This window comes from Macaca fascicularis, chromosome 3 (genome assembly GCF_037993035.2).
Source record: "Macaca fascicularis isolate 582-1 chromosome 3, T2T-MFA8v1.1".
Classification (NCBI taxonomy): Eukaryota; Metazoa; Chordata; class Mammalia; order Primates; family Cercopithecidae; genus Macaca; species Macaca fascicularis.
The window spans coordinates 169,326,992-169,353,838 of record NC_088377.1 but is presented as its reverse complement, the minus strand read 5'-3'; the positions used below and the strand labels follow the sequence as shown (position 1 = coordinate 169,353,838).

The 26,847-nt window shown below is 42.5% G+C and overlaps 1 protein-coding gene across 2 annotated transcripts in view; it reads right to left on the bottom strand.

The window, feature by feature from the left end:
• SND1 (staphylococcal nuclease and tudor domain containing 1) overlaps nt 1-26,380 on the bottom strand; it is a 438,973-nt gene extending 412,593 nt beyond the window's left edge. For both annotated transcript variants that reach the window (XM_005550684.4, XM_074035938.1), the window contains exon 1: nt 26,074-26,380. In XM_005550684.4, the coding sequence (XP_005550741.1) occupies nt 26,074-26,151 (78 nt within the window). In that variant the 5' untranslated portion in view covers nt 26,152-26,380. The remainder of the gene's footprint in view (nt 1-26,073) is intronic.
• Nucleotides 26,381-26,847: the final 467 nt, after the last annotated feature.

Genomic DNA, 26,847 nt, shown 5'->3' with positions numbered 1-26,847 from the left:
ATTTGGGAGCTGATTTCTGTTAAAATGGTATCTGAGGTTACCTACTGATTAAATCTTTTTCCCAATTAAAATCTCTGTTTATATGTGCCAGTAGAACAGGTGTTGGACACCAAATCACTAAGCAAGTAAAGCTTCCATTGAGTTGACTGTCCCAAATCATACCAACATTTATTAAACCGTACCATCTGCAAGGCAAGCTGACTTAGAGTCCAATATTACAAAAGAACACCCAAAAAGGAGACGCAAAGAAGAAAACTTCAAAACGATAAAATGCAGGATCGGCAAACTACAGCCCACTAGCCAAATCCAGCCTACAGCCTGTTTTTGTACAGTCCATGAGCTAAAAATGGTTTTTACATTTTTAAAAGGTTGGAAAAACATCAAAAGAAGATTATGCAACATGCAAAAGAGTATGAAAGTCAAATTTCAGTGTCCATAAATAAAGTTTTATTGGAACACGTCAAGCTCATTCATTTATGTATTGTCTAGGGCTGCTTTCGCACTAGAATGGCACAGTTGAGTAGTTGCGACAGAGACCATATGGCTGGCAAAGCCTAAAATATTTATTACCTGGCCCTTTACAGAGTAAGTTTGCCAACCCCTGATATAAAGCATTATGACAAGCAAGTGAGATGAAAACTAGTTTTATGGTCGTCTGAATAGCAAGTGCATGGCAAAAATAAATTCTGAAGCAATTCAAGTTACACAAACTGCTCGTTTTTATAATCAGAGAAGAAGCCGCAGTATATGGCAATAAGAATTTAGTTTCAGAATCAAATCAATGTCAGCAGTGACCTTTGAAAGTTATTTAATTGGCTCCATTAGCTTCTGTTTCATCATTTATAAAATAAATACATAAGAATATATATAAGTTGTTACGATCCAGTTTGTCAATCTGTTGCTGAAATAAAAATAAAATGAAGAGTTGTTATGAAACAAAATAAAAGCACTTAGCACAGAGCCCAACCCAGGGACGCAATAAATATAGCCAACATTGTTGTTGTAAGAAATGGCTCAAAGTGTGGTCTGCTATAAAGATTGGAAGAGTATGTACAATAGAAAAAGATGGACATTCCTCTAGGGATATAAAAGAAAATATCATGGCCAGGCGCAGTGGCTTACGCCTGTAATCCCAACACTTTGGGAGGCCAAGGCAGGTGGATCACCTGAGGTCAGGAGTTTGAGACCAGCCTGGCCAACATGGTGAAACCCCGTCTCTACCAAAAATACAAAAATTAGCTGGATGTGGTGGTAGGCGTTTGTAATCCCAGCTACTCAGGAGGCTGAGGCAGGAGAATCACTTGAACCCAAGAGGCAGAGGTTGCAGTGAGCCGAGATCAGGCTATTGAACTCCAGACTGGGCAACAAGAGCGAAACTGCGTCTCAAAAATAAAGAAAGAAAGAAAATATCAAAGTCACAGAAATTCTCTCACCACTGAATTCAGTCAGATTTAGACTGATAACCTGTAATCTAATTCCCCTGATGTATCAGTTAAGATACCCACTCATTGGAAAGTAGATTTAAGTACTTATTTCCAAATCTCTGTCCTCTGGGGTGACGGTAATAAGTATCATCCCTTTAGTTTGTACTGAACTTCATACTTGACAAACTGTCCTGGCAATCACTGGCAATCATAGCCTCAGATGGTGTGGCTAATTGGAACAACCATGAGCTCTGAAATTATACAGCCTTGAGTTTGAACACAAACCCAAGTGAAAATCATTCTGCACACTGTGATATTCCTTCATCTGTAAATGAAGATAATACCACTATCTCCTCTGGGTTATTTGGATTATTACATAAGATCCCTGACTCCTTGAAATCAAGAAGGTAAGTCAATAAATGTTAAAAGAACATTAATCTCTCTTCCCTTCCTTCCCTGCTCTCCTCCCCTTCTCATCCTCACATCAATGCCCTGAGAAAGCAGGAGAGGACCCTTATCCTCATTTTACAGATGAGAAAACTATGGCACAGTAAGATGGCATCAGGGCTAGAACACAGGTTTTCCCAGTGTACTTGCTAATAAACCCCAAATACTAAATCTGTGATATGAGAACCACGAGCCAAAATACTGATGACTTACATAAAAGAACACAACCAAGACTGTAGCTTAGCCTTCACAATCGAAGCCTTCACCATGAAGGAACTCACTCAACCTCCTGGAAACCAGTGTCAGGACTGTCTCCAGGACAATGGTTCTCTGCAAAGCCAAGTCCTCACTACCTCACGCTGAGCTCTGCTGTTGCCAAGGACCTGGGAGATCAAGACTTATTTACTCAGAAATAAGACAGAACTCAGGAAGAACTAACCACACATAGCAGACAAATGTGAAGTGTCATTTAAGAGAAGTCTACCCCAGCTGTCAAAAGAAAATCTTTCAGGATAGGTAACAGTTATATGTTAACTTACCAGAGGAGGAACCAAAAATTAACTGACTCCAGGACATAAAAAAAGAGTATCACTATATAGAGGGGACTTTCTCCTCTATCAAATGGCAAGGGTCAAGTACTTAGGCTATTAAAGGTAAAGGAAAGTTACTGCAGTGATCAGTGTTCATTATTCTCTTCCCATGTTCCCCTTCAGAAAGGAGCTTTTCTGAATTTCCGAAGTGTTATAATCTGAGAAAACAAAGCATAAAGACAGACTAGAGCACCAAACCACTCAATAAGATTAACTACTACATATAATTTTATTGAATAATGATTCTAATAGGTCAGAAAAACCAGAATTTCTGGAGCGTGCATCTAAACGTATACACTAAAAATCAAGAAGTTTGATACTTAACAGCCACTGAGAATTTAGGTCTAACAGTTATCACGACTCCTAAAAATAACATTCTGATGGGAAAAAGGAATCAAACATATACTACTGGGGTAAATGTATAAACCTCTAGTGAAGAAAAATGTTTTAATAAGGGAAAAAAAATGAAGGTTTTTTGTTTTTTGTTTTTATGAGATGGAATCTCACTCTGTTGCCCAGGCTGGAGTGCAATGGCACGATCTCGGCTCACTGCAACCTCCACCTCTCAGGCTCAAGTGATTCTCATGCGTCACCCTCCCAAGTAGCTGGGACCACAGGTGTGTGCCACCAAGTGCAGCTAATTTTTGTATTTTTAATAGAAATGGGGTTTCACCATGTTGGCCAGACTGGTCTCAAACTCCTGACCTCAGGTGATCTGCCTGCCTTGGCCTCCCAAAGTGCTGGGATTAAGGCATGAGCCACTGCACCTGGCCAAAATAAGGTGTTTGTTTTAAACACTAAATACATCACAGAAAAACTGGGATCATTTTTAAAAGTACTTTATTTCAATTCCAGACAAATACCAAAAGCACATTAAATTTGGAGGAAAAAAATAAACCCAGCTCAAGCCTTCCAAGAAGTTTAAAAGGAAGCTGGAAATATTTCAAAGAAAAAATGCCTAAAAGCAAAGCATTTTTTTTTCTCCAAAAACAAAAGAGATGCTAATTTTCTGCTATGATGCTAGGCAGTCTTTATTTTAAGGGTGACTAATCCTATGGCTAAATCACCTTAAGCTACCAACAGGTCAAAAAAGCTATAAAGACTCCCCTTGGTCAGCGCAAGCTGGCAGGATACTAGGACCTGAAGATTAAACCAGCACTTGCTGGCAGGTCACAGAAAGCTGAAGACTCAGCTAGTGTGAGCAGATTTGTCACCTACAGGGGAACTGAGTAAATCATACCTAGAGGATAATGAGAGCTAAGTTTCTCAGAGGGGAGTTACAAATACAGAAAGGACAGAAAAAAAAAAATTCTGTTAAATTACAAGTAAATCCTTGCTTTTTAATATATACAGATAAATATAAAAAGAGAGATATATGTGTGTTGTTTACATACACAAGTACTTCCTGGCTCCATCCACTAAGGAAGAGGGCCCAAAAACTATGATACCCCAGTAGCAATGGGTACACCTAGCACCCAGATCTTGGCTAAACATTCCTGTTTCTTGGAAGGAATGCAGGAATGCAGGTGGGGATGGAAGGAGGGAGGAGGGTAGGAAGGAGGGAGGAGGGTAGGAAGGAGGGAGGAGGGTAGGAAGGAGGGAGGAGGGTAGGAAGGAGGGAGGAGGGTAGGAAGGGAGGGAGGAAGGCAGGAAAGGAGAGAGCAAGGCAGGAAGGGAGGCAGGAAGACAGGAAGACAGGGAGACAGGGAGACAGGGAGACAGGGAGACAGGGAGACAGGGAGACAGGGAGACAGGGAGGCAGGCAGGCAGGCAGGGAGGGAGGAAGGAAGGGAGGAAGGAGGAGGAACGGAGGAAGGGGAAAGGAGAAGGAAGGAGAAGGAAGGGGAAGGAAGGGGAAGGAAAGGGAAGGAAGGAAAACTCTTCTCTGCTAAATAGAACCAACGCTTCTTGAAGAAACAGCTGATTCCAGGGTTGGGGCAGGGAAAGCACAATATGAGCCTGGAATACCTTGCTGTGTCAGAAGAAAAGAAAGTGTTCAAAGAATAATGGGGACATAACAAAATGACATAAGAACCAGCTTACAAGAGCTCTCATTAGCCAAAACTGGGACAACTTGAAAATCAACACAATTAATAGTAATAGATTATAATCCATTGAATAAATACATGAATAAAAAATGTGGAAGAGAAAGTTCTCTATTACAGTTGAACAACAACTAATAAATGTAGAATTGATAATGGAATTAGAAAATAATCGTATGCCAACAAATCACACTAATAAGAATCATTAATGGAGGCCGGGCACAGTGGCTCAAACTTGTAATCCCAGCACTTTGGGAGGCTGAGGCAGGTGGATCACCTGAGGTCAGGAGTTGGAGATCAGCCTGGCCAACATGGCAAAACCCCGTCTCTACTAAAAATACAAAAATTAGCCAGGCAGGGGGCGTGTGTCTATAGTCCCAGCTACTCGGGAGACTAAGGCAGGAGAATTGCTTAAACCCAGGGGGCAAAGCTTGCAGAGAGCTGAGATCACACCACTGTAAGCCAGCCTGGGCAACAGAGCGAGACTCCGTCTCAAAAAAAAAGAAAAAGAAAAGATATGTATAGAATCTCAAAATAGCTTCTCATAAAGTACTAGTTACATATTATTTATATACACTACATAATATAGTTACATATCATATATAATAAACATTACATGATATCTATTATATATATAATATATACTATATGTTTATATATGACATATACTATGTATCATACATCATAAATATTTTAGCTATCTCCTACCAAAGAATATGTATTACTAAATAATGAATAGGTTAAAATATGTATTACTTTTTTTTTTTTTTTTTTTTTTGAGACGGAGTCTAGCTCTGTTGCCCAGGCTGGAGTGCAGTGGCCGGATCTCAGCTCACTGCAAGCCCCGCCTCCCGGGTTCACGCCATTCTCCTGCCTCAGCCTCCCGAGTAGCTGGGAGTACAGGCGCCCGCCACCTCGCCCGGCTAATTTTTTTTGTATTTTAGTAGAGACGGGGTTTCACCGTGTTAGCCAGGATGGTCTCGATCTCCTGAACTCGTGATCCGCCCGTCTCGGCCTCCCAAAGTGCTGGGATTACAGGCTTGAGCCACCGCGCCCGGCCAAAATATGTATTACTTATTATATAAAATAGATTACTTATTACATAAAATACTTATACCTAAAATTACACTGAGGAAACCTGACAGACACCATCTTAATCAAGTAATTACAGTTATCAACACTAGTAATGTGACAATGACACGGTGTGCCTCACTGATATGGTGCACTGAGGAGAACTTAGCATCATTTATATGGTATTTCTGCCAAAATTAGTCTTTTTTTTTTTTTTTTTTTTGAGACAGAGTCTCGCTCTGTCGCCCAGGCTGGAGTGCAGTGGCCGGATCTCAGCTCACTGCAAGCTCCGCCTCCCGGGTTTACACCATTCTCCTCCCTCAGCCTCCTGAGTAGCTGGGACTACAGGCACCCGCCACCTCACCCGGCTAGTTTTTTGTAATTTTTTTTTTAGTAGAGACGGGATTTCACCATGTTAGCCAGGATGCAAAATTAGAGTCTTAAATTCAATCATAAGGAAGCAACAGACAAACTCATGACAAGGCACATTCTATAAAGTAACTCTTGGAAAAAATGTCAGGATCATGAAAATCAAGGAAAGACTGAGGAATTATTCCTGAATGAAGGAAACGAGAGACACGGCAGCTAATAGGTGACCCTGGGGTAACCAGCAAAATCTGAAGGGAGTTTGCCGGTTGGATGGCAGTATTGTATCTATGTTAATCTCTTTTTCTTTTTTTTTTTTTCTTTTTTGGGATGGAGTCTTGCTCTGTCACCCAGGCTGGAGTGCAGTGGTGCGATCTCGGCTCACTGCAACCTCTGCCTCCTGGGTTCAAGGGATTCTCCAGTCTCAGCCCCCCGAGTAGCTGGACTACAGATGCATGCCAGCACGCTCAGCTACTTTTTTGTATTTTTAGTAGAGACAGGATTTTATCATGTTGAACAGGTTGGTCTTGAACTCCTGACCTCAAGTAATCCGCCTGCCTCCTGCCTCAGCCTCCCAAAGTGCTAGGATTACAGGCATGAGCCACTGCACCCTGCCATAACCACGTTAATATCTGATCTTGATGGTTTTATTGTGTTCATATAGATGAATATCCTTGGTTTTAAGACGATACTTAGAAGTACTAAAGTATTAAAGGGATATGGTATATGGGATACCATATCTGCAGATTACTTTCAAATAATTCAGAAAAAAATAATACAGAAGATCCTCACTGTTCAGATTCTGAATTTTCAAATTTGCCTACTCACTATAATATATTTGTAACCCCCAAATCAATACTCTCAGTACTGTTACTGTCATTTACGGGCATGTACATGCACAAAGTAGCAAAAACTTGAGTTGCCTGATGTCCTCGTTCCCAGCAGGGAAATGCTCTGTCTTCTTGTTTCAGCTTTCACACAGTAAACAAGTGTTCTTTATGTGGTCTATTTAGTGCCACATGTTTTACATTTTAGTACTATTGTTGACTTCACTGTTTAAAATAGCCCTGAAGGGTAGTTCTGACTTGCTGTCTAGTATTCCTAGCACAAGAAAGCTGTTGTGATATACCTTACAGAGAAAATAGATAAGTGACAGATAAACTACATTCAGTCGTGAGTTACAGTGCTACTGGCTTTGAGTTCCAAGTTAAAGTATCAAAAAAAAATATTAAACAAAGTGTCTTTATACAGAGGCGCACAAATAGCCAAGCACAGTGGCACCTGCAAGTAGTTTCAGCTACTTGGGAGGCTGAGGCAGGAGAATTACTTGAAGCCAGGAGTTCAAGGCTACAGTGTACTATGATGATTCAGCCTATGAAGAGCCACTGCACTCCAGCCTGGGCAATATAGAAAGACTCCACCTCCAAACAAACAAACAAACAAACCAGGAGCACGCACAAAGAACAAGGGCAGGTATTGATCAGTTGATGAAAATGCGACCAGAAGCTTGAAGGGACCTAACCATCAATACTCATAGATTCACAGTGTTTGCAACTTTATAGAATATAACTACTGTGAATGAATAATGATTGGATGTAATAAACATAGAGAGGATGATAAGGCAGTTAAGGACTCTTGCTAAAGGGGATACAGATACTTGAAAGGTGTTTAAGCCCAGTCCTCCCTCTCTCCATGCACATACAGCTTCTAAGAATTTCAATATCAAACTATTATTATGTTGCATGGACCATACATCTTCCTGTGTGATCCATGCAGTGTTTATCTTTTCCAAATGAAATAAAATGATAGACGCTTTCAAATCACAGAATTCAAACTTTCTGAGTGTGCTGTTCAAAAAGACTACTGCCCCAAAAAAATCTTGGGTTTTAGAGATATCCCTTTTCCTTCCTATGCCAATTATCTCATGGTTTTTTTTTTTTCTTTTAATTGCATATAAACGTGATCTATGGTTGAGTGCAGTGGCTCACACCTATAATCCCAGCACTTTGGGAGGTCAAGGCAAGAAGATCTCTTGGAGCCAGGATTTCAAGACCAGCTAAGTCAATAAAGTGAGACCCATTACTACAGAAAAATTAAAAATAAAAATAAATAAATAAATGTGATCTAATTAGGTGTTATATTCAGAAAAGCTAGAAACCCCTTAGTGTCTCAAAAGATTTGAGAAACAAGTCATGGAAGTTCAGAGTTAAAGTAACTGAGAACTTTCTATAAGAGGCAAGACCATTAAATCTATTTTTGGTTTAAGTGAAGTTTTCTAATCTGGCTACAAACCCTTTACTCTTGAGAGTTGGCTGTCTTTATTTTCAAAAAAGAATCATATTATCAAAAACAATGTGTGAGAACCAGGAGCAGTGGCTCACATTTGTAATCCCAGCTACTCTGGAGGCTGAGGTGGGAGGGTGGCTTGAGCCAAGGAGTTCAAGATCAGCCTGGGCAACACAGGCATCTTTTTAAAAAAAAATTAAAATTAGGCCAGGCATGGTAGCTCATGCCTGTAATCCTAGCACTTTGGGAGGCTGAGGCAGGCAGATAATCTGAGATCAGGAGTTCAAGGCCAGCCTAGCCAACATGGTGAAACTGTCTCTACTACAAATAGAAAAATTTGCCAGATGTAGTGGCACATGCCTGTGATCCCAGCTACTCAGAAGGGTGAGACACAAGAATCACTTGAACCCAGGACACAGAGGTTGCAGTGAGCCAAGATCACGCCACTGCACTCCAGCCTGGGTGACAGACTCTGTCTCAAAAAAAAAAAAAAAAAAAATTAGAATTAGTTAAATAAATAAATAACAATGCCTAAGTCCTCCAGTCTAAACTAGAAACAAAGAGAAAAGATGCTTTGAGAATGCCAAGAGAAATTCTCTATGTTAATCTTCAAGATGCTGAATTTTATTTCCGTTTTTCCTTATCAAATCCTAAGACTTCCTCCTCCTGTCCCTATACCTTTGATCTTCTCTAAAATGCAGGCTGTCTGGATCAAAACACAAAGGTAACAGAGTAATATTTTTTGCCAGCACAGTACATGGAGTGGACAGGAAGGAAATACTACTACACTGTCATTGCTAGCAGTGTAGGCATTTAGATATATTTTTGTTACCATGGTATTGGATATATCCTTTGGGGTAAATCTACTGAGAGAATCTTGCCTAAGAAGCAAGAACAATATAAGACTCGTGGAGAATATAATCATAGAAGAGATTATAGCATTTGCTCAGACACCAAGTATCCCTTTGGAACATATAGGTAGTGACTGAGGAAAGTGGGAAGACAATTGAATATTGAACAGTTAATTAAGAGATTCTCCGAAGTGCTCAGGGATATCGTATAGATTTGAGTGGTTTTGGTTGAGAACAGAGTAGGCTTGACAGCTCACAGGAAATAATCAATTGAGTGGTTAGAAATGAGTTAGGTAAAACATTACTGAAGTGGGTAACAAGGGAAATTTGACATACTGTCAAAAGGGAACCGCTGGCCGAGCGTGATGGCTCACACCTGTAATCCCAGCATTTTGGGAGGCCAAGGTGGGTGGATCACCTGAGCTCAAGAGTTCCAGACGAGCCTGGCCAACATGGTGAAACCCCATCTCTACTAAAAATACAAAAATGAGCTGGTCGTGGTGGTGGGCGCCTGTAGTCCCAGCTACTTGGCGGGCTAAGGCAGGAGAATCACTTGAACCCGGAAGGCAGAGGTTGCAGCGAGCTGGGACTGTGCCACTGCACTCCAGCCTGGGCAACAGAGCAAGACTCCATCTCAAAAAAAAAAAAAAAAAAAAAAAGAGGAGGGAGGCACTGCTGAGGGAAGCAGACTGGAGCAAATGTTATCAAAGATAACATAAACTACTGAGGGGAAGATGCAGTGATGCAGAGACAAGTTGGAGTTGCATTAAAGAGGGCAGAGGGAGAAGGTGGGACAGGGTACTGCACTATGAAAACGGAGAATCCAAATGAGGGGAGAAAGAGGTGAGGGCATGCTTGTCTAGAGATCATGCCGAGGGAGTGGAAGGTCCCAGAGACATTTGGGCCACCTCTTGTCATTTGGCAGAGAAATAGGTAAAGCAGCTGTGAGTGCAGCGCATGCTCTTAGTGGTTCAGCTTTCATTCATTTGAGCAAAAATCCACTAAGCTATGAGCTGTGGTAAGGACAAGAATTGTTTTTGTCGTCTCCTGAGTCTAGCACCGTACTTGACATACAGTAGAGCCATTTATTTATTCAAAAAATACTTATTTGTTCCTGGTCTTGTTCTGGGCTCTGGATTTACCATGGTGAATAAGACAGACATGATCTTTGCCCTTACAGAGCAGCCAGCATAGAGAGGAAGACTGATACTAAACAATTACTCTCTTATGTAATATTGTCACAAGTTCTATGGGAGAGAAGTACGGTATTCGTACAGCATGGCAATCTGATCTACTCTAGGGTTTAGGGAGTCCTCTTTGAGAAAGGCCAAAGTTAACGCAGAATTTGCTGGAGAACATATGTTCCTGAATGAGGAAGTTAGAGTGGGGAATACAGGCAGGGAATTACTGGACAGCACTTCTCAGACTTTACCCTGCAAACATCAATCACCTGGAGATCTTGTAAAAATGCAGATTCTGATTCATTAGGTTTGGGGTAGGGTCTGAGGGTCTGCATTTCTAACAAGTTCTCAGGTGATTACTGTTGTACAGTCTCCTTCAGAAGATCTCTGCACATGCCTCTCTTCAGTTCTGCCTTTTTCTTTTATTTCTATTGAAAGATGATGGGATTTAACTGAGTCGTTTTTCTTCCCCGAGTCTGTAGCCATGTTGACTAGCAGTCATATAACTTAACTCTTCAGTGCTTTCAAAGTATAGTTGATCAACAGCATTTTACATAATGGAAAACAATGCAGTCACTCAAAACACCAAATTCTACACTCTGATTTTGACATAAAGACCTATTCTAAGCACTGTATGTGCCTATGTCTGTAACACAGATGTCTTCTTGTGCCTGTCACAAGTAGGATTAACAATTCCAAGGACTGTGCTTTCTGAATACTTTTTGACGACTGATCTGTAATATTGTTTACCAAACAATGATGGACTCGGCCCTAGTCTAAAGATTCACTTTGGGCACCACCAGAAATCCGTTAAGTCCAGCAACCCCTTCCTTTAACTGGGACCCTTTCCTCCTCCACAGTTCCAAGGCCCAGAGAAAGGAGAGAAGCACAGCAGCTACTGTTCCTGGTCCAGGGACAGAGGAGAGCAGCTACTGCGTTACTAGCCACAGTGGCAAGGCTGCTGTCATCTCATCTCTCCTCCTCACAGCACTGCCATCACTGTGTGCCTGAGTGAAATATACTGTACAAAATATCAAATCACAATAAAATGATAAAACATGGTAGGAGACCTGTATACCAGATACCACTAAATGAAAGCCGACCAGAGATCCTGAAATATCTTAGAGAAATGAAAATGACTGCATTTACTCTTCCTCAGGTTTGTTCCTGTAAAGTCATGCACACTTTTCCCTAAACTTGACCTAAAGAAATAGTGATATTAAGCATAATACTCAGTATTACTCAGAGTGAATCATCTCTAAAGAATGTCTAATATACTTACTCGGGTTTATATACAGAGCTGACCACAGAGCTTGAGGAAATAAGTCAGCTTCTACGATACTCATGAGAAGCATGACTTTTCCCCATTTATTTTCCAAACTCAAATAGGAAATTCTTCCTATTTGAAATATTGATAGTCAATTTTAATGTCAAAATAAAGTACAAATCACAAGTCTACCATAAACATTTTAAAGTCATTTATTGCTGAATTAAGGTACCATCCTAGGATTCGCCTCATTATTAAAATCCTAGGGAGATTATCATAAAGGAATAAAAACTCAAGACCCTGGTCATCTAACACAGCTGGCGATTATAAGAGAACTGGTCATTCCTTCCCCACTACGATGCCAGTGTCCCTGCCCCTTCCCACCCTCTGTCATCAAATACAGATCTGCACACATCAAGATATTAAACAGGCAGCTATATCAGCACGATCTGGAACTTGCTTATGATCCCAGCACTGCATAAAAGAGACTGCTCATCCATTTTTATTAAAAACATTCAGAATATTCTACCTTCCCTATGCTATCACTAAAGTGCAGCTCTGTGACTGTCCATGTCCTTTTTTTTTTTTTTTTTTTTTGAGGGGGGCACTCTTTCCAATGAATAACAGATATTTAAATTCTTTAACATATAAAGCAGAGATTTCAAATAAAGTTTATGGACAGCTCAGACTCAGGGGCCACCTTTACTGTATGCTTAGTGTGCCATCAACCACTTCCAAGAATCAATTTTCTGAGGCCCTTTTCCTCAGATAATCAGAGTCCTGAGCTGATTATTCTCTCTACATTGCCTTTCAGCTCTCCTCCTGTTGATAATCAAAGAAACACATTTTCTCCTACGAACGTTCATTAAGAGCACCAATATGGGAACTCTTAAGGATTAAATGGAAACTAAGCAGTCCGGGCTAGCAGCCCCACACCGCCTTACTTGTAATATAATGGCAAGTTACTCCTCCAGAGCTACAGTTCAGGGGCCAAATACAAGAGCAGGGTGGGCTTAGCCAGGAGCTGGACCTGTGTCCCGCTGAGAGCTTGTGGGGAGGTCTCAGGAGATTCTAAAGCCCTCACAAGAGAGCAGCTTAACAAGATAACTCAGCTTTTAAGTGATAGAGGCAGCCTCCTGGCCTCTGGGCTGTGAAAGGGCTCACCTGCCAAGAGCAATAATTCAAGTAATTACCACACACAATAATAGATCACCGTGGGATTTCAGGACCCAGGTACTCGGGAGTGTCCCTCTACCTTACACACAGGGAGGAATAGAATGCACCACTTTTCTCATTAAAACCTGTGACAGAGTCCCGATAGGCAAGTAGATAAATTTCACTTGGCACAGTGATTCTGTTTTGGGTTATTACTAAAAATTTTTTTAATGTCTTTGTATTAAAGGCTATAAAACAGTGATTTCCCCTCTCCTGGAACAGAATTCCTAAGGCTGAAAATAACATCACATTAGTTATTTCAGAGACTGGAAACAAATACCTCTAAATCGCTCCCTCCCACCGCAAGACTCCACTGCAGTAGTCCCTATACCTATCACCACGGCCCACCTTGAATAAAGTCTGCCTTACCATCTTTAACAAGTGTCATGAATATTTTTTCTTTAATAGTGACTTTCCATTTTCAATAGTGAAATTTAAGTTGCCTTTAAAAATAAAATTACTTAAATCTTAAAAATTGTTGACTGTCGGCCAGGCACGGTGATTCACGCCTATAATCCCAGTACTTCGGGAGGCCGAGGCGGGCGGATCACGAGGTCAAGAGATTGACACCATCCTGGCTAACATGGTGAAACCCTGTCTCTACTAAAAATACAAAAAAATTAGCCAGGTGTGGTGGCGGGCGCCTGTAGTCCCAGTTACTCGGGAGGCTGAGGCAGGAGAATGGCGTGAACCCAGGAGACAGAGCTTGCAGTGAGCCAAGATTGCGCCACTGCACTCCAGCCTGGGCAACAGAGAGAGACTCCACCTCAAAAAAAAAAAAAAAAAAAATTGTTGACTGTCAAAAAGATTTCCAAAACTCAATGAAGTGATATGTCAAAGCCATTGTAGGAGTACAGAAACATGTGAAGCCTGGGAAACTTTGGGTAAACCAATACCAGGATTAGGATGAGCACTTCCCAATACCCAGAAAGGCTGCAAACCAGATCCCCTGGTCCAGTGACATCTCCCCAAACAACTCTAAAAAAACGAGTGTTCTCCATGCCAGATAGTGTCATTCTTACTACAACCTACCACCCTGAAAAGGACAAACAACTGTTTTGTTTTTCTTCTGTAGTCACATAAACATTTCTGATACCAACTGTGTGTGGGTTTTTTTCCACACCAAGCAATCCTCTAATTCTCTGCAGAGACCAACTGGGTGTTCTACAACTCAATTCAATTCAATTCAGACACTGTCTTCCTGGAATTCGTGTCATATCCCACAAGTTAAAGGGGCCATCACACAAGACTCCCCCCACTGCAGATGCCAAGTTCAAGCCACCCTTAATGACTGACCAGCTATAAATTAGGGGTTCTCATGAGCCTCTTCTCGAGTTCATTAATTTGCTAGAATAGCTCACAGAACTCTGGAAAACAGCTTACTTACTAGTAAGTAGATTTACAAAAGTATACAACTCAGGAACAGCCAGATGGAAGAGATACCTAAGGTAATATATGGGGGGTGGAGTGCACAGCCTCCATACCCTCTCTGGGCACACCACCCTCTCAGCACCTCCCCCTTTTCCCCAACCCCAAAGCTCTCCAAACCCCATCATTTAAGGAGGTAACACAGGCATGATTTATTAAATCACTGGCCATCAGTGATTGAACATGATCTCTAGCAACTAGGCCTCACTCACACTTAGGAGCTTCCCAGAGTCACTCATTAATTCAAGTGTGGTTCAAAGGGGGCTTGTTTGCTGGGCAGAATGGCTCACGCCTGTAATCCCAACACTTTGGGAGGTGAAGGGACGAGGATCACTTGAGCCCAGGAGTTCAAGACCAGCCTGGGCAGCACAGAGAGACCCCGTCTCTACAAAAAATACAAAAATTAGCCAGAGGATCCCTTAAGCCCGGCAGGCTGAGGCTGCAGTGAGTTGTGATCGCACCACTGCACTCCAGCCTGAGCAACAGAGTGAGACCTTGTCTCCAAAAAAGAAAAAAGAAATGACTAGAGTTTTAGGAGCTCTGTGCCAAGAAGACCACAACCAGATATATACTTCTTTTTACATCACAGTATCACATACCACCTTCTTATCCAAGAAGAAAAAGGAAAAAGAGGAAAAGCTATGAGCCTGCAAATAGGAAAAAAGTCAGACTTCTCTCACGTGACTTTGCCTCTCACCTCCACCTGTCATCTGCACTTTAGGACGTCAAAAATTTCCTTAGTCATGGAACTCTCCAGGACCCAGAGAAAGCAGACAAAAACAAAGCCAAAAAGGACCTACTCCACCTGTCAGGACTAAGACCTTAAGACACCTGGGGTTGGGGGGGGGCGAGCAACCAATTAATAAGTACAGTAAGGCCAGGTGTGGTGGCTTACACCTGTAATTCCAACATTTTGGGAGGCCGAGGTGGGCGGATCACAAGGTAAGGAGATCGAGACCATCCTGGCCAACATGGTGAAACCCCATCTCTACTAAAATACAAAAAAAAAAAAAAAATTACCTGGGCATGGTGGCATGCACCTGTAGTCCCAGCTACTTGGGAGGCTGAGGCAGGGGAATCGCTTGAACCTGAGAGGTGGAGAGGTGGAGGTTTCAGTGAGCCGAGATTGTGCCACTGCACTCCAGCCTGGAGACAGAGAGAGACTCCATCTCCAAAAAAAAAAAAGAAAGAAAAAGAAAAAAAAAGAAGTACAGTAGGCCCTCACATGTGGATTCAACCAACCATGGGTCAAAAATATTCAGGAAAAAAACAGTAAGAGTAACAATGCAACAATAAAAAAAATTAAAAACCAATAAAATATAGCAATTATCTACATAGTATTTACACTGTATTAGGTATTATTAGTAACACAGACATGATTGAAAGCATACAGGAGCCTGGGCACAGTGGCTCACCCCCCTATAATTCTAGCACTTTTGGAGGCTGAGGTGGGAGGATCATTTTCAGCCCAGGAGTTCAACACCAGCCTGGGCAAGATAGGGAGACCCCATCTCCACAAAAAATGTATTAGCCAGGTGTGGTGGCATGTACCTGTAGTCCCAGCTACTGAGGGGGCTGAGGTGGGAGGATCACTTGAGCCCAGGAGGTTCAGGCTGCAGTAAGCCATGATTGTGCCACTGTACTCTAGCCTGGGTGACAGAGAGATTCTGTCTCAAAAAATAAAATAAAATAAAATAAGATAAAAGAGGTTGTGCATGGGTTATGTGCAAATACTATCCCATTTTATACAAGGGACTTGAGCATCTCCAGATTTTGGTATTGGGGGGGTTGGGGAAGTCTTGGAACCAAATATCAAGGGACAACTGTAATTATTTACCAAGGCCCAGGTGCTGGGTGGGCCCTGCGCTCCATAGAAAAGGCAAAGTGGCTTTCAGGAATAGTCTTATCGGGGAAATAAAACTACCAAGCGTAAAAAAACTATTGAGTAATGAACTATTAAGCAGTATTTTACCCTAAATTTTATCTAACATGACACCTGTAAGAAATAAACAGGTAAGGTACAAGTAAAGCACCCCAACCACTACCAAAAACAAAAAAGGTTACAAAAAAGGTACTAGTGGCTGCACTTTTAGAATCTATCTTATACAAATGCTAGCATCAGAGCACAGAGATATACAGTTCTGTCAGTGCAATAGTGCTTAGAATTATGAAAAGCTAAAACAACATACATCAACAGAAAAACAGATAATATACATCCAAACTGTGGAATACTGCTCAACCATTAAAAAAGAATGAGGTAGATCTATGACAGAAAGATAGTCATGACAACTTACTAAAATAAGAAAATTGCCAAACACACAAGAGATTGACCCTATTTCAGTTTCTTTTAAAAAGGAGGAGAGGGTGGCCGGGCGCGGTGGCTCAAGCCTGTAATCCCAGCACTTTGGGAGGCCGAGACGGGCGGATCACGAGGTCAGGAGATCGAGACCATCCTGGCTAACACGGTGAAACCCCGTCTCTACTAAAAAAAATACAAAAAACTAGCTGGGCGAGGTGGCGGGCACCTGTAGTCCCAGCTACTCGGGAGGCTGAGGCAGGAGAATCGCGTGAACCCAGGAGGCGGAGCTTGCAGTGAGCTGAGATCCGGCCACTGCACTCCAGCCTGGGCGACAGAGCGAGACTCCGTCTCAAAAAAAAAACAAAAAAACAAAAAAAGGAGGAGAGGGTATGTATCTGCATGAAACATTCTGGAAGCAAATATACCGTTGACATTTGCTGGGAGGATGAGAATGAATGGTAGAAAACTGAGGGGCAAGGAGGGCAGAGACTTGTTTTTTTCTTTTTTGTTTTTTGAGACTGTGTCTCCCTCTGCTGCCCAGGCTCTAGTACAGTGGCGTGATCTTGGCTCACTGCAACCTCCACCTCCCGAGTTCAAGAGATTCTTATCCCTCAGCCTCCCGAGTAACTGGGATTACAGGCGCGCACCACCATGCCCGGCTACTTTTTGTATTTTTAGTAGAGATGGGGTCTTGCCATGTTGGCCAGGCTGGTCTCGAACTCCTAACCTCAAGTGATCTAACCACCTCGGCTTCCCAAAGTGCTGAGATTACACGCGTGGGCCACCACACCCAGCCAGGGATTTTTGTTTTTGACTTCATACCTCTCTACTGCTTGAAATTTTAACAGCAAGTTGAGTATAGAAATATCAATTATTCAATTACTAACACTGGATGACACCCACCTGAACGTTTTGAAGGAATTCCAGGATAAACTGGAAAACTGTTGACCAAAATGAAAAAAGGCCATCAAGGGAACTGTAAATGTGACCCCCAATCATAAGGACTTCATAAGACCTGAGAATTATTTTTACTTCCATATTAGACAAGCTAGTGAAATATAAAGACTAAGACCACTGAGTAGATCATTTGCGGTTTTAGTGTTGTTAAGAATGGGCCTATGAATAAGAAACAGGAGAGATCCAAAAGGCCTAAGGATGAGGCTCCTCAGGATTGCAAGAACAGAAAGTGAGGAATGTAAAATCTTAGTTTTGTAAATGACACTAAAGACTTCCATTGAAATAATGTGCCAAGTTATTGGTGCCAAATTATAGGAAGATCCTGGGAATCTATGCAAACAGAAGGAAAAGTGGCAGATGAGTGTTAAAATGAGCATATGGCCTACATCAGGCATATAAAACTACTTCTCAGCTGTCAGCTGTGACCTAGGAATAGGATCTGAGTCACTATAAGTGGACCCTGAGGACCCCAGCCCAATATTGAGCCACAAATTAAAAACAAAGTGTCCTGGGAACCATCAAGACAAATGCGGAGAGAGAGAAACCACTATCCTCCTCTCATAAAATTCTGGTGCACCCACCCCCACATACATACATTTCATTTATCATTCATGTCCTACCCTTCAACTATAAACAGTACAGAAGACAAGATCAGTGGATCTCACAAGCCAGCCCCAGATCAATCCCAAACTGATTCTTTCAGAATAACCTAGGAGTGGCTTTTTTTGAAAATGACCTTTCCAGGCCAGTCCCAGGGCTTCTAATTCAATGCCTGGGAAAAGTCTTCTAGGTTGTCCTGATGCGATGACCTGTTTAGGAAATCACTGGGCTCCTTTCTCTCACTCTGAATCTACTCCCAGAAAGGATTTAAAGTTTACCATAAAAAATAAACTCAAAAGTAAAGAAACCATGTGAGCAACTGCCAAGAATTGATTAAAATGATTCCTATACAGGTTTAGCATCCCTAATCCAAAAATCCAAAATCTGAAACACTAACATAATATTCAAAGGAAATGCTCATTGGAGCATTTTGAATATCAGATGTTCTGGCTCCAAGCAAGAACAGAGCTCAGGACCCTATTAGCCTGCACACTCCCAATCAAGAGCAGGAAAAGATAGACTCTCCCTATGAGCCAGGGGCTCCCTAAGTTCCCTCCTCTGCCATTCCTTTCTCAATTCAAGATCTGCTGCACCAGGAAAATGTCAGGGTGTTCTGAAGCAGAGATAGGACTAGGTGAATAAAACCCACCAGAACCATGTTCCTCTGGGTCTCAAGCAACACTCCCACTGGTTTATCCTCATACACTACTGAAAGGAAACCAAGAACTCCCCTTACTTCTATCCATCTTCTATCCACTCCACCATTCAATCATTTAGTCTCATTCTAACTTTCTGGTCTTCCACATCAGAAAACCATATTTCCACTAACCTGCTTTCTCAAAATAAAGATTTTTTTAAAAAAAGAATAGGAACAGAAAATGTGCTTTATGCAAGATAAGCAGCAATTCAAAGTCAAGCCGTTAAGGTATGAGATTTCCCAGCTTTGTTTCAGCATGCCTAAATGAAATGTAACACAGGGTTTCTTATAAAATCACAGCCTTATGGGACTGGAAGATGCTTAGAGACAATGCATCCAGTAACCTCATGTTAAGACAGTTTGAGGTGGAATATCTTACCCAACATTACCCAAATGGCAGCACCCAGGCCAGAACTTGTGTCCCCTGACTTCTGGCCCAATGGTCTCTTCTCTCTGCCACTCTGCTTCCCAGGGACAAAGTTAATAAATCAGATTACTAACTTTAAGCACAGGTTCCTTAAATCTCCTTTATTCCTCTTGTTACACACGAAGCTGATGCTACAAGACCGTCCCAAGCAGATTACTGGCCAAATAAACAGAACTGAGAACTCAAGGAGCCTCAAAATTTGTTGAGGAATAGGGAGGAGATGGTACCTTAAATCACACATGATAAGCATATAAGTGAAGAAAATGTGCCAAGCCAGTTTATATCATAGATTACACATTTCAAAAATGGCATCTGAAAATGACATCAACATTTTAATTAGTTTTATTTTTCCCATAAGTTGCTTAACTTCCTAACTTTTAAAAAACACCAACTGAAACCACTATTCATTTTTTCTTAAACATTAGTGAAGAAAAAGATTATTAATTTATCATATTGAGTCTAATGAAAATAAGTGAAATCCCGTAACATTCCATCTATATCAAATGTTCACAACCTGTGATTCCACATAAATTTCCGCTGCAAAAGCAAAAAGCATATGTCAGTCTCCCAAGAGAGGAAGTAGCAACAGAAACCAAGTGTGTACCCATCTCCCAGCAAGAAATAAGAGGAAAAGCCAGATAAGCCCAGTAACAGTTGAATCCCTTTATTGCATTTCTTTTCCCTCATAACGGCACAAAATTTCCTACAGTACCTATGCTCTTCTTGGAGAAATGAAATAAATCCAAAGACCAGACTCCAAAGACTCCCCTGTTAGAACCACATCTGTCAGATGGGTAGCTAGCCTATGCTCAGAAGTGAGTGGACAACAAGCCTTAGATAACCTTGTTACCTCAATTCAATAACCTGGCCAATTTTCTCTGCTAAACCTACAAACGGAAACCACAATTTTCATTTGCTCCCCAAATTTCATTCTCGAAGTAAACTGGGGGCAAAGACTTCACCAAATCATTTGCCCACTATTGCCAGAACTAGTCACTGGCCTCAGAAGTTCCCACCCATGTTAATGAGCCACAGGGTGGGTGAGCCAGTTCTTACCTGATAGATAGTTTTGATCCCTGATGCATGCTACTTTGTTTTTCACTAACTAGGCAAAAAAAAGTACTGCCAGAGGCTACAGCAGCAGTAAATTCCACCTAGCAACAAAATGCTAACAGAAACATAAACGACGACAAGTTCTAGATGCCATTTAGCTCTTATTAAGCCTACTCTTGGCATTTTTTTTTCATCCATGTTTTTCCCTCAATTAGAAGAAAAATAGTGACTTTGGGAATACACAGGACTAGCTGATAGTCAGAAGATCTTAGTGTTAATCCTATTAGAAACAAGCCTATGAGTAAGTATTTTTTCTTATCAGTCTCCCATTCTTTTTTTTTTTTTTGAGACAGAGTCTCACTCTGTCACCCAGGCTGGAGTGCAATGGCCCGATCTCAGTTCACTGCAACCTCCACCTCGCAGGTACAAGTGATTCTCCTGCCTCAGCCTCTGGAGTACCTGGGACTACAGGCACATGCCACCATGCCTGGCTAATTTTTTTTGTATTTTTAGTAGAGACAGGGTTTCATCATGTTGGTCGGGCTAGTCTCAAACTCCTGAACTCAGGTGGTCTGCCTGCTTCAGCCTCCCAAAGTGCTGGGATTACAAGCATGAGCCACTGTGCCCAGCCTCCCATTCTTAACATTTATTCAGTGTACTTCATGTCACTGATTAGCCAGGTGTGGTAGCACGCACCTGTACTCCTAGATACTCAGGAGGCTGAAGCAGGAGGATCCCTTGAGCCCAGGAGTTCAAGGCTGCAATGAGCCATGATTGTGCCACTGCATTCCAGCCTGGTAACTAAGTGAAATCCTGACTAGAAAAAAAAAAAAAGTCATCAATGGTGGAAACCCCAGGGACTTTGCGCTTGCTGTTCCTTTGGCCAGGAATGCACTTCCTTTATGGTTAGTATTTGATGTCCATCAGATCTCAGCACAAATGCCATCTTCTGAGAATTCTTTCCTAAACACAGTATCTAAAGGACCCACCCTCTCCCTTACTACCAACCACTCTGTCCCAGTTCCCTACCTGGTTTCACTATCTTGTATGATCATGCTTATTTCTTGTTAACTTCTTTATTGTCTGACTCCTCCATTAGCCATAAGGACAGAAATTTGATCTACTTTTTAAATTCTGTTTCTCCAATGCCCAGAGAGAGCTTGACAGATAGCAGATGATCAAAAAATATTTGTTCAGGAAAGAAAGGAAGAATAATTGCTTCTGATTCTCTTTCATTAGTTACCATACTGCTAACATAACTAGAGCCAGATAGGTGCTTCCTTTTGACAGAAAAATGACAGAAAACCTTTAAGATACAGTAAAAATTTAGTGTTCCTTTACTTACAATCTTGATTAAAAGCTACCAGGCTTACCTGCCAGGAAATGGGCATTTTAAGACCACAGGGAAAAGCCTTCCATACTGGCCTATGTACTTCTTTATAAATGGCCTTTCTAAAATATTGTTATTCAGCTACCTTATCCTTTGGAATAGTAGAAGGATATTTCAAGTAGCTTAGGAAGGGTGGGTTTTGTTTGTTTTTTCCTGAATTGGGGGAACCCGCCCCCAATATTTCAACATAGCCGGTCCCTCTGTTCGGGGTCCCTGACTTCCCGCAACATTCCTGCATGAGCTAAGTACACGTAGGAAAGAGCAGGTCAACAAACTACTCTACCCTCACTGAACTTTTCAAAGACACACACTTCTTAGTTCAGAAACCTAAGGGGCCAGGCACAGTGGCTCACATCTGTAATCCCAGTACTTTGGGAGCCCGAGGCGGGCAGACAGCTTGAGGCCAGGAGTTCAAGACCAGTCAACATGGTAAAACCATGTCTCTACTAAAAATACAAAAATTAGCTAGGCATGCTGATGCGCGCCTGTAATCCCAGCTACTCAGGAGGCTGAGGCAGGAGAATGGCTTGAACCCAAGAGGTGGAGGCTGCAGTGAGCCAAGATAGTGCCACTGCAATCCAGCCTGGGCGACAGAGCGAGACTCTGTCTTAAGAAAAAGAAAAAAAGAAAAGAAAAAGAAAGAAACCTAAGAAACATTTAGCTATAATTAACTAAATTATAGGTAGCATTTCCTAAAGGTTGTACACTGAAGGAATCTCCACTAAGTTACCCAGCAAGAAGTCTACATCTTGCTTTACAACAACCTGACAGCACAAGTCCCACTGAAGGAGAAAATTATGGCCCTTTCCTCCCTTGTGTCAATTTGCCTTGGTCACCCAGTGAGAATCATGGTTCTTAGTATAAAACAAAAGACTGGCAGAGGCATTCCTTTCCCCTTCTGAGGCAAGTAAGTGGGTGGGGGAGGGTAAGTTGAAATAGGAACTGGGTTTTGGCACTGTCCGTCCTCCCTTTAGCCTTCCACACCATAAGCAGGATAAGATATGCTGCCTCCATGGCTGCTTCCGATAAGCATATAAGATTCAAGAATTCAAGATTCATTCTGCTTTTGCAAACGCTTGACAAGAAATGTGAACATATCCAAAGAGAAAAGAACAGAGAGTAAACCAGGTCAGTAAAACCAGAGAAAATAGCCATCTCTAAGCTAAGGGGGGGTGACTCGATTATACTAAGTACCCCAACACTTCTCCCAACCTCATCTACTTAACATCTGCTGACAATATTCTGTTGCAGTTAAAGAATATCAAGCAAATTATTCAAAGAAACCCAGATTTTAAATCCTTCAGGGTTTCGAGAAAATAAGATCTGATTTGATAGAAGACACATATTTATCCAGGTTATATTTTGGCCACCCACATATTTCCAAGTCTCATCCCAACTCAGAAAATACAAATCCATCTTCAGTTTTTCCATCATCTTTACTGATTTCTTCTGTAACAGAACAACTCCAAAATGTCTGTATCAACTTACTGTCCACTTCCTCCTTAAATATTCTAGAACCAACTCTGTTCCTTCACCCCCACTCTCAATAGCAGACACAGGTGTTAACATCACCCTCATTTTTAAAAAATTAGTCAAAGTGTTTTACAACTGGATTCCCAAGTTCTTCAACCTTAAACAAAATAATGTAGGACTTAATGGGATAGCAAAGCAGAGACCAGAAGAAACTTGTACCTCTCACGGCCCTACAACACTTTCTTCTGCCAAAAAAGAGGAAGGATTATTCCTCTTTACAGCGGCAAACTTCAACCCTAGACAATTTCAGACCTTCAGCTCAGCCTGAGTCCAGATAAATCCAAAGAGTTCACAATGAAAAGCGTAGGTCAGTGTTCCAATTTCTACCTCTCTCCCAAAAGGCAGAAAAGTAGTGTCTCCTGTTTTCCTATTCATCAAACTATTTCTTTTTCACTTTCATCTGTCATAGAGCTCCATCTTCCTTTGTAGAGTTCTTGCAAAGCAGTTCCTAGTAGCAATGGAAACTATTACTCTCCAGGAAAATACAACTTTGCTTAGCAGAAGAGCTTCACACAGAGCAATTTGTCAGTGGTCAATTTTTCATTCCAGACAAGGCTTCTAAACCTGGCACAAATCTGCCTGTCACTCTGCAGTTCACTCAGCTTCCCTCCCCTAATCCCTGCCTGTAACTCACCCATCCCCTGTAGTGTGGTCAGAGAAGGCAGTGCAATCTATACTCAGTATGGATGGCTCAAATCACTGAATTGTATATGCCACTTCCTAGACTCAACCATCTTCCGCACCATACTCCTATGCGAAGACCATAAGCATCAAATGAAGTCACTTACCATAACAGCGGCTCCCGGACAAAACAAGGAGTAACATCTCATCTTTTCTCAATTATAGACAGCTTCACTTTCCTGCAATTTGTGGCTATGCATCACTGGCCCCACCCTCCGTGTTATAAAGTAATACCCTGGAGTCGTGAAGTCAGAGACATCATGCATGACATTGAAGAGCATGTGCCGTGGCAGACGGACCCAGGTTTAAGTCTCAGCTCTGCCTCTTATTACCAATATAAGGTACCTATCCTTGGGTAAACTATTCTTTCTAAACCTCAAATTACACATCTGTAAAATGTACCTGACAATCATTATTTACTTGTTCGTGTATTATAAGTGAGACAATATGAGCAGAATACTCAGCACAAGACATGACAATAAACACGTAATTGGTGATATTCAGTATCCATGGGGGTAATCTGTGGGCAGTCACTGCACAGAACCCAGATGCCCTAAAAGCCTCCAGCATTGGCAGAAACAAAACTATGTTCAGCCTCATTCTATTCCCATTCCACAAATGAGAGAGAGCTTTAAGAACAATTTAAACTTTAGCAAGGAGAAATCTCAGAAAGATCCACTCTTTCTTACCGCCAAACCCAACACCGGACAGCCAAGAGATGTTTTTGTTCCTATGGTGAAGGGAAGATCAGTGCAAATGAAAAAGCTAATGAAAGAAGAGCCACTTTAGGATAATCCTTTCATGAGTCAGGTCAGTATTTCGGAGGAAATATATATGCGGATCTTGGAAATTCTCTTCTCATTCAGTTTCTGATCAGTTATGACCCTCCATTATACATAAACAAAAGGAAAAGGCATTTGAAAATCCCAAGAATCGTGGCTGGTGGCAGACTATTACCTTAAGAAATGAGCACATGGAAATTGGGAGAGGGGATCTTAAAATCGGCTTTACACACACATAAGCTGCAGAACATTTTAATCTTGTGAGATCATGGGATAATTAAATGAATTTTTTTAAAAGCTGGGTCTTGCTATGTTGCCCAGGCTGGTCTCCAACTTCTGGCCTCAAGCGATCCTCCTACCTCGGCCTCCTAAGTGCTGGGATTACCAGCATGAGCCACTGCACCGCGCCTGAAATAGAATTTTTCAAAACTTTCTACAACAGCTAAACTTGTGGAGCTTTGTGAGAAAGCATCACATAGGATATTTGCTGTTGCAGACGGAAATGTCAGAACTGCAGTGTGAAACGACATCTAAAAGTTTACAGTCATCATAAACCAGAAAATTTGGTAAAACCAAGAAATGTCAGGTTCCAAGATTTGGGAGGGTTTTGGGGAGGATAACTGGGAGCTGGTGATAAACTGAATTGATATTATCAAATTATCATGGAGCTAGAAGTAAATTGTAAAAATAAACTTTGCAGGTTCAAATTCAAAATTCAAGAATTTTCAAAAAGTTGAGTGTATATAAAATCAGGCAGAATCTACAGTGCTATGAGCACTAGACTAAGAATCCAAACACTTGGGCTCTTGTTCTGGCTCCAACCCAAACCACCATGTGACCTTAAGCAAGTCACTTGCCTTCTTCAAGCCTATCTCCTTATCTTTAAGGGACGGGAGAACAATAATGATTACTAAGATTCTTGCCGGCCTAACCTTTTAAAAGTCAAAGGCACACAAAGATCATGAGCTTTCAGGTCTACACAGAAGGTGGAGGGAAAGAGGGGAAAAGACGGCCACAGAGTGAGAAAACTTGGGAGTCAAGTAACAGCGTTTGTGGGAACAGAAAAGTTTCATGATGGCCAAGTACTCGTAGAGAAGAGCCCATGTCAGGATCTCGAAAAACTGCTAACTACTCAGCATATGTCAAAATGAACAGAAAGACGGGGGGTGGGAGGACAGATATCAACGAATTGTCTCTGTCAATCAATCAGTAATCGATCTGTCCTGGTAAACAGCCAGGAGATCCGAATGCGGCAACCTCGGAAATCACTGTGACCCCTGATGTCAAGGTGTCCGGGAGGCAAGGAACAAGGGGACTCCGTGTCTGCTTCCGTATAGTGAGAGGATTCGGAGAATCGATGAAAAGTGAGGAAGAGGGCAGAGGAAAGGGGATATGGGACACGGAGCAGGCTGGCGGGAGGTGGAGTCAATGCCTGACTCCCGCCCGAAGGCAGGCAGAGGGGTCGGTGTCCGGGGCCCGTTCTCACCATCTTGACGATGCCCCGCTGCACGGTGGGGACCGCGGGTCCCCCGGAGGAGCCGCCGCTCTGCGCGGAGGACGCCATGTGTGGAGATGCAAAGGCAACGAGTGGAGCGGCTGGCCGGACTGGAGGTGTCAATGTGGGTGTCGGTGTTGGTGAAAGGGAGTCGAGGCGAGGGGCAGGCTGGCTACCAGCTGCGGAGGGTGGACGGGACGGACTCGCCGGGCGCTCACAGGAGCAGCAGCGGGACTCGGAACGAAAGAGACGCGATCTCCGCCGCCGCCACACGTTCTACTCGCCGCGCAAGCGTGCCAGAGCGCCACCGCCCTCCGGCCAATTAGCGCCCAAAGCCCGCCGGACCTCAGGCCAATAGGCACCCTGCTCGCGGAGCCCCGCCCCTTGGTCCCCAAAACGGTGGCGAGTTCCAGGAAGCGCTGAAAGAGTTGATTTGCGAGGATGGGCTAAGTATGGGGCGGGACTTCCGGGGCAGCCGGCGTAGGTAATGTCGGGAGGTGTAGTGGGAAGGAAAGGACACGTCAGCATCTGGCCGCGGGGCGCGGGGGGCCATGGGAGCCCCAGGGGCGGAGTCAGCTGCGCCCTCACGCCTGACCCCGCCCATGACGCTCCTCCCTGCCAGCCGCAGGGGCGCACATTTGTATGCCCACCTAGGTGGGCACTGCTGTATCCGGGAATGCGGCCTGGGAGGGTGGAGCCACGCAGGCAGAGTCCTGGAGGAATCTTACCCGCTACACTCGACTTCCGACATTTTAGCTTGGCTAA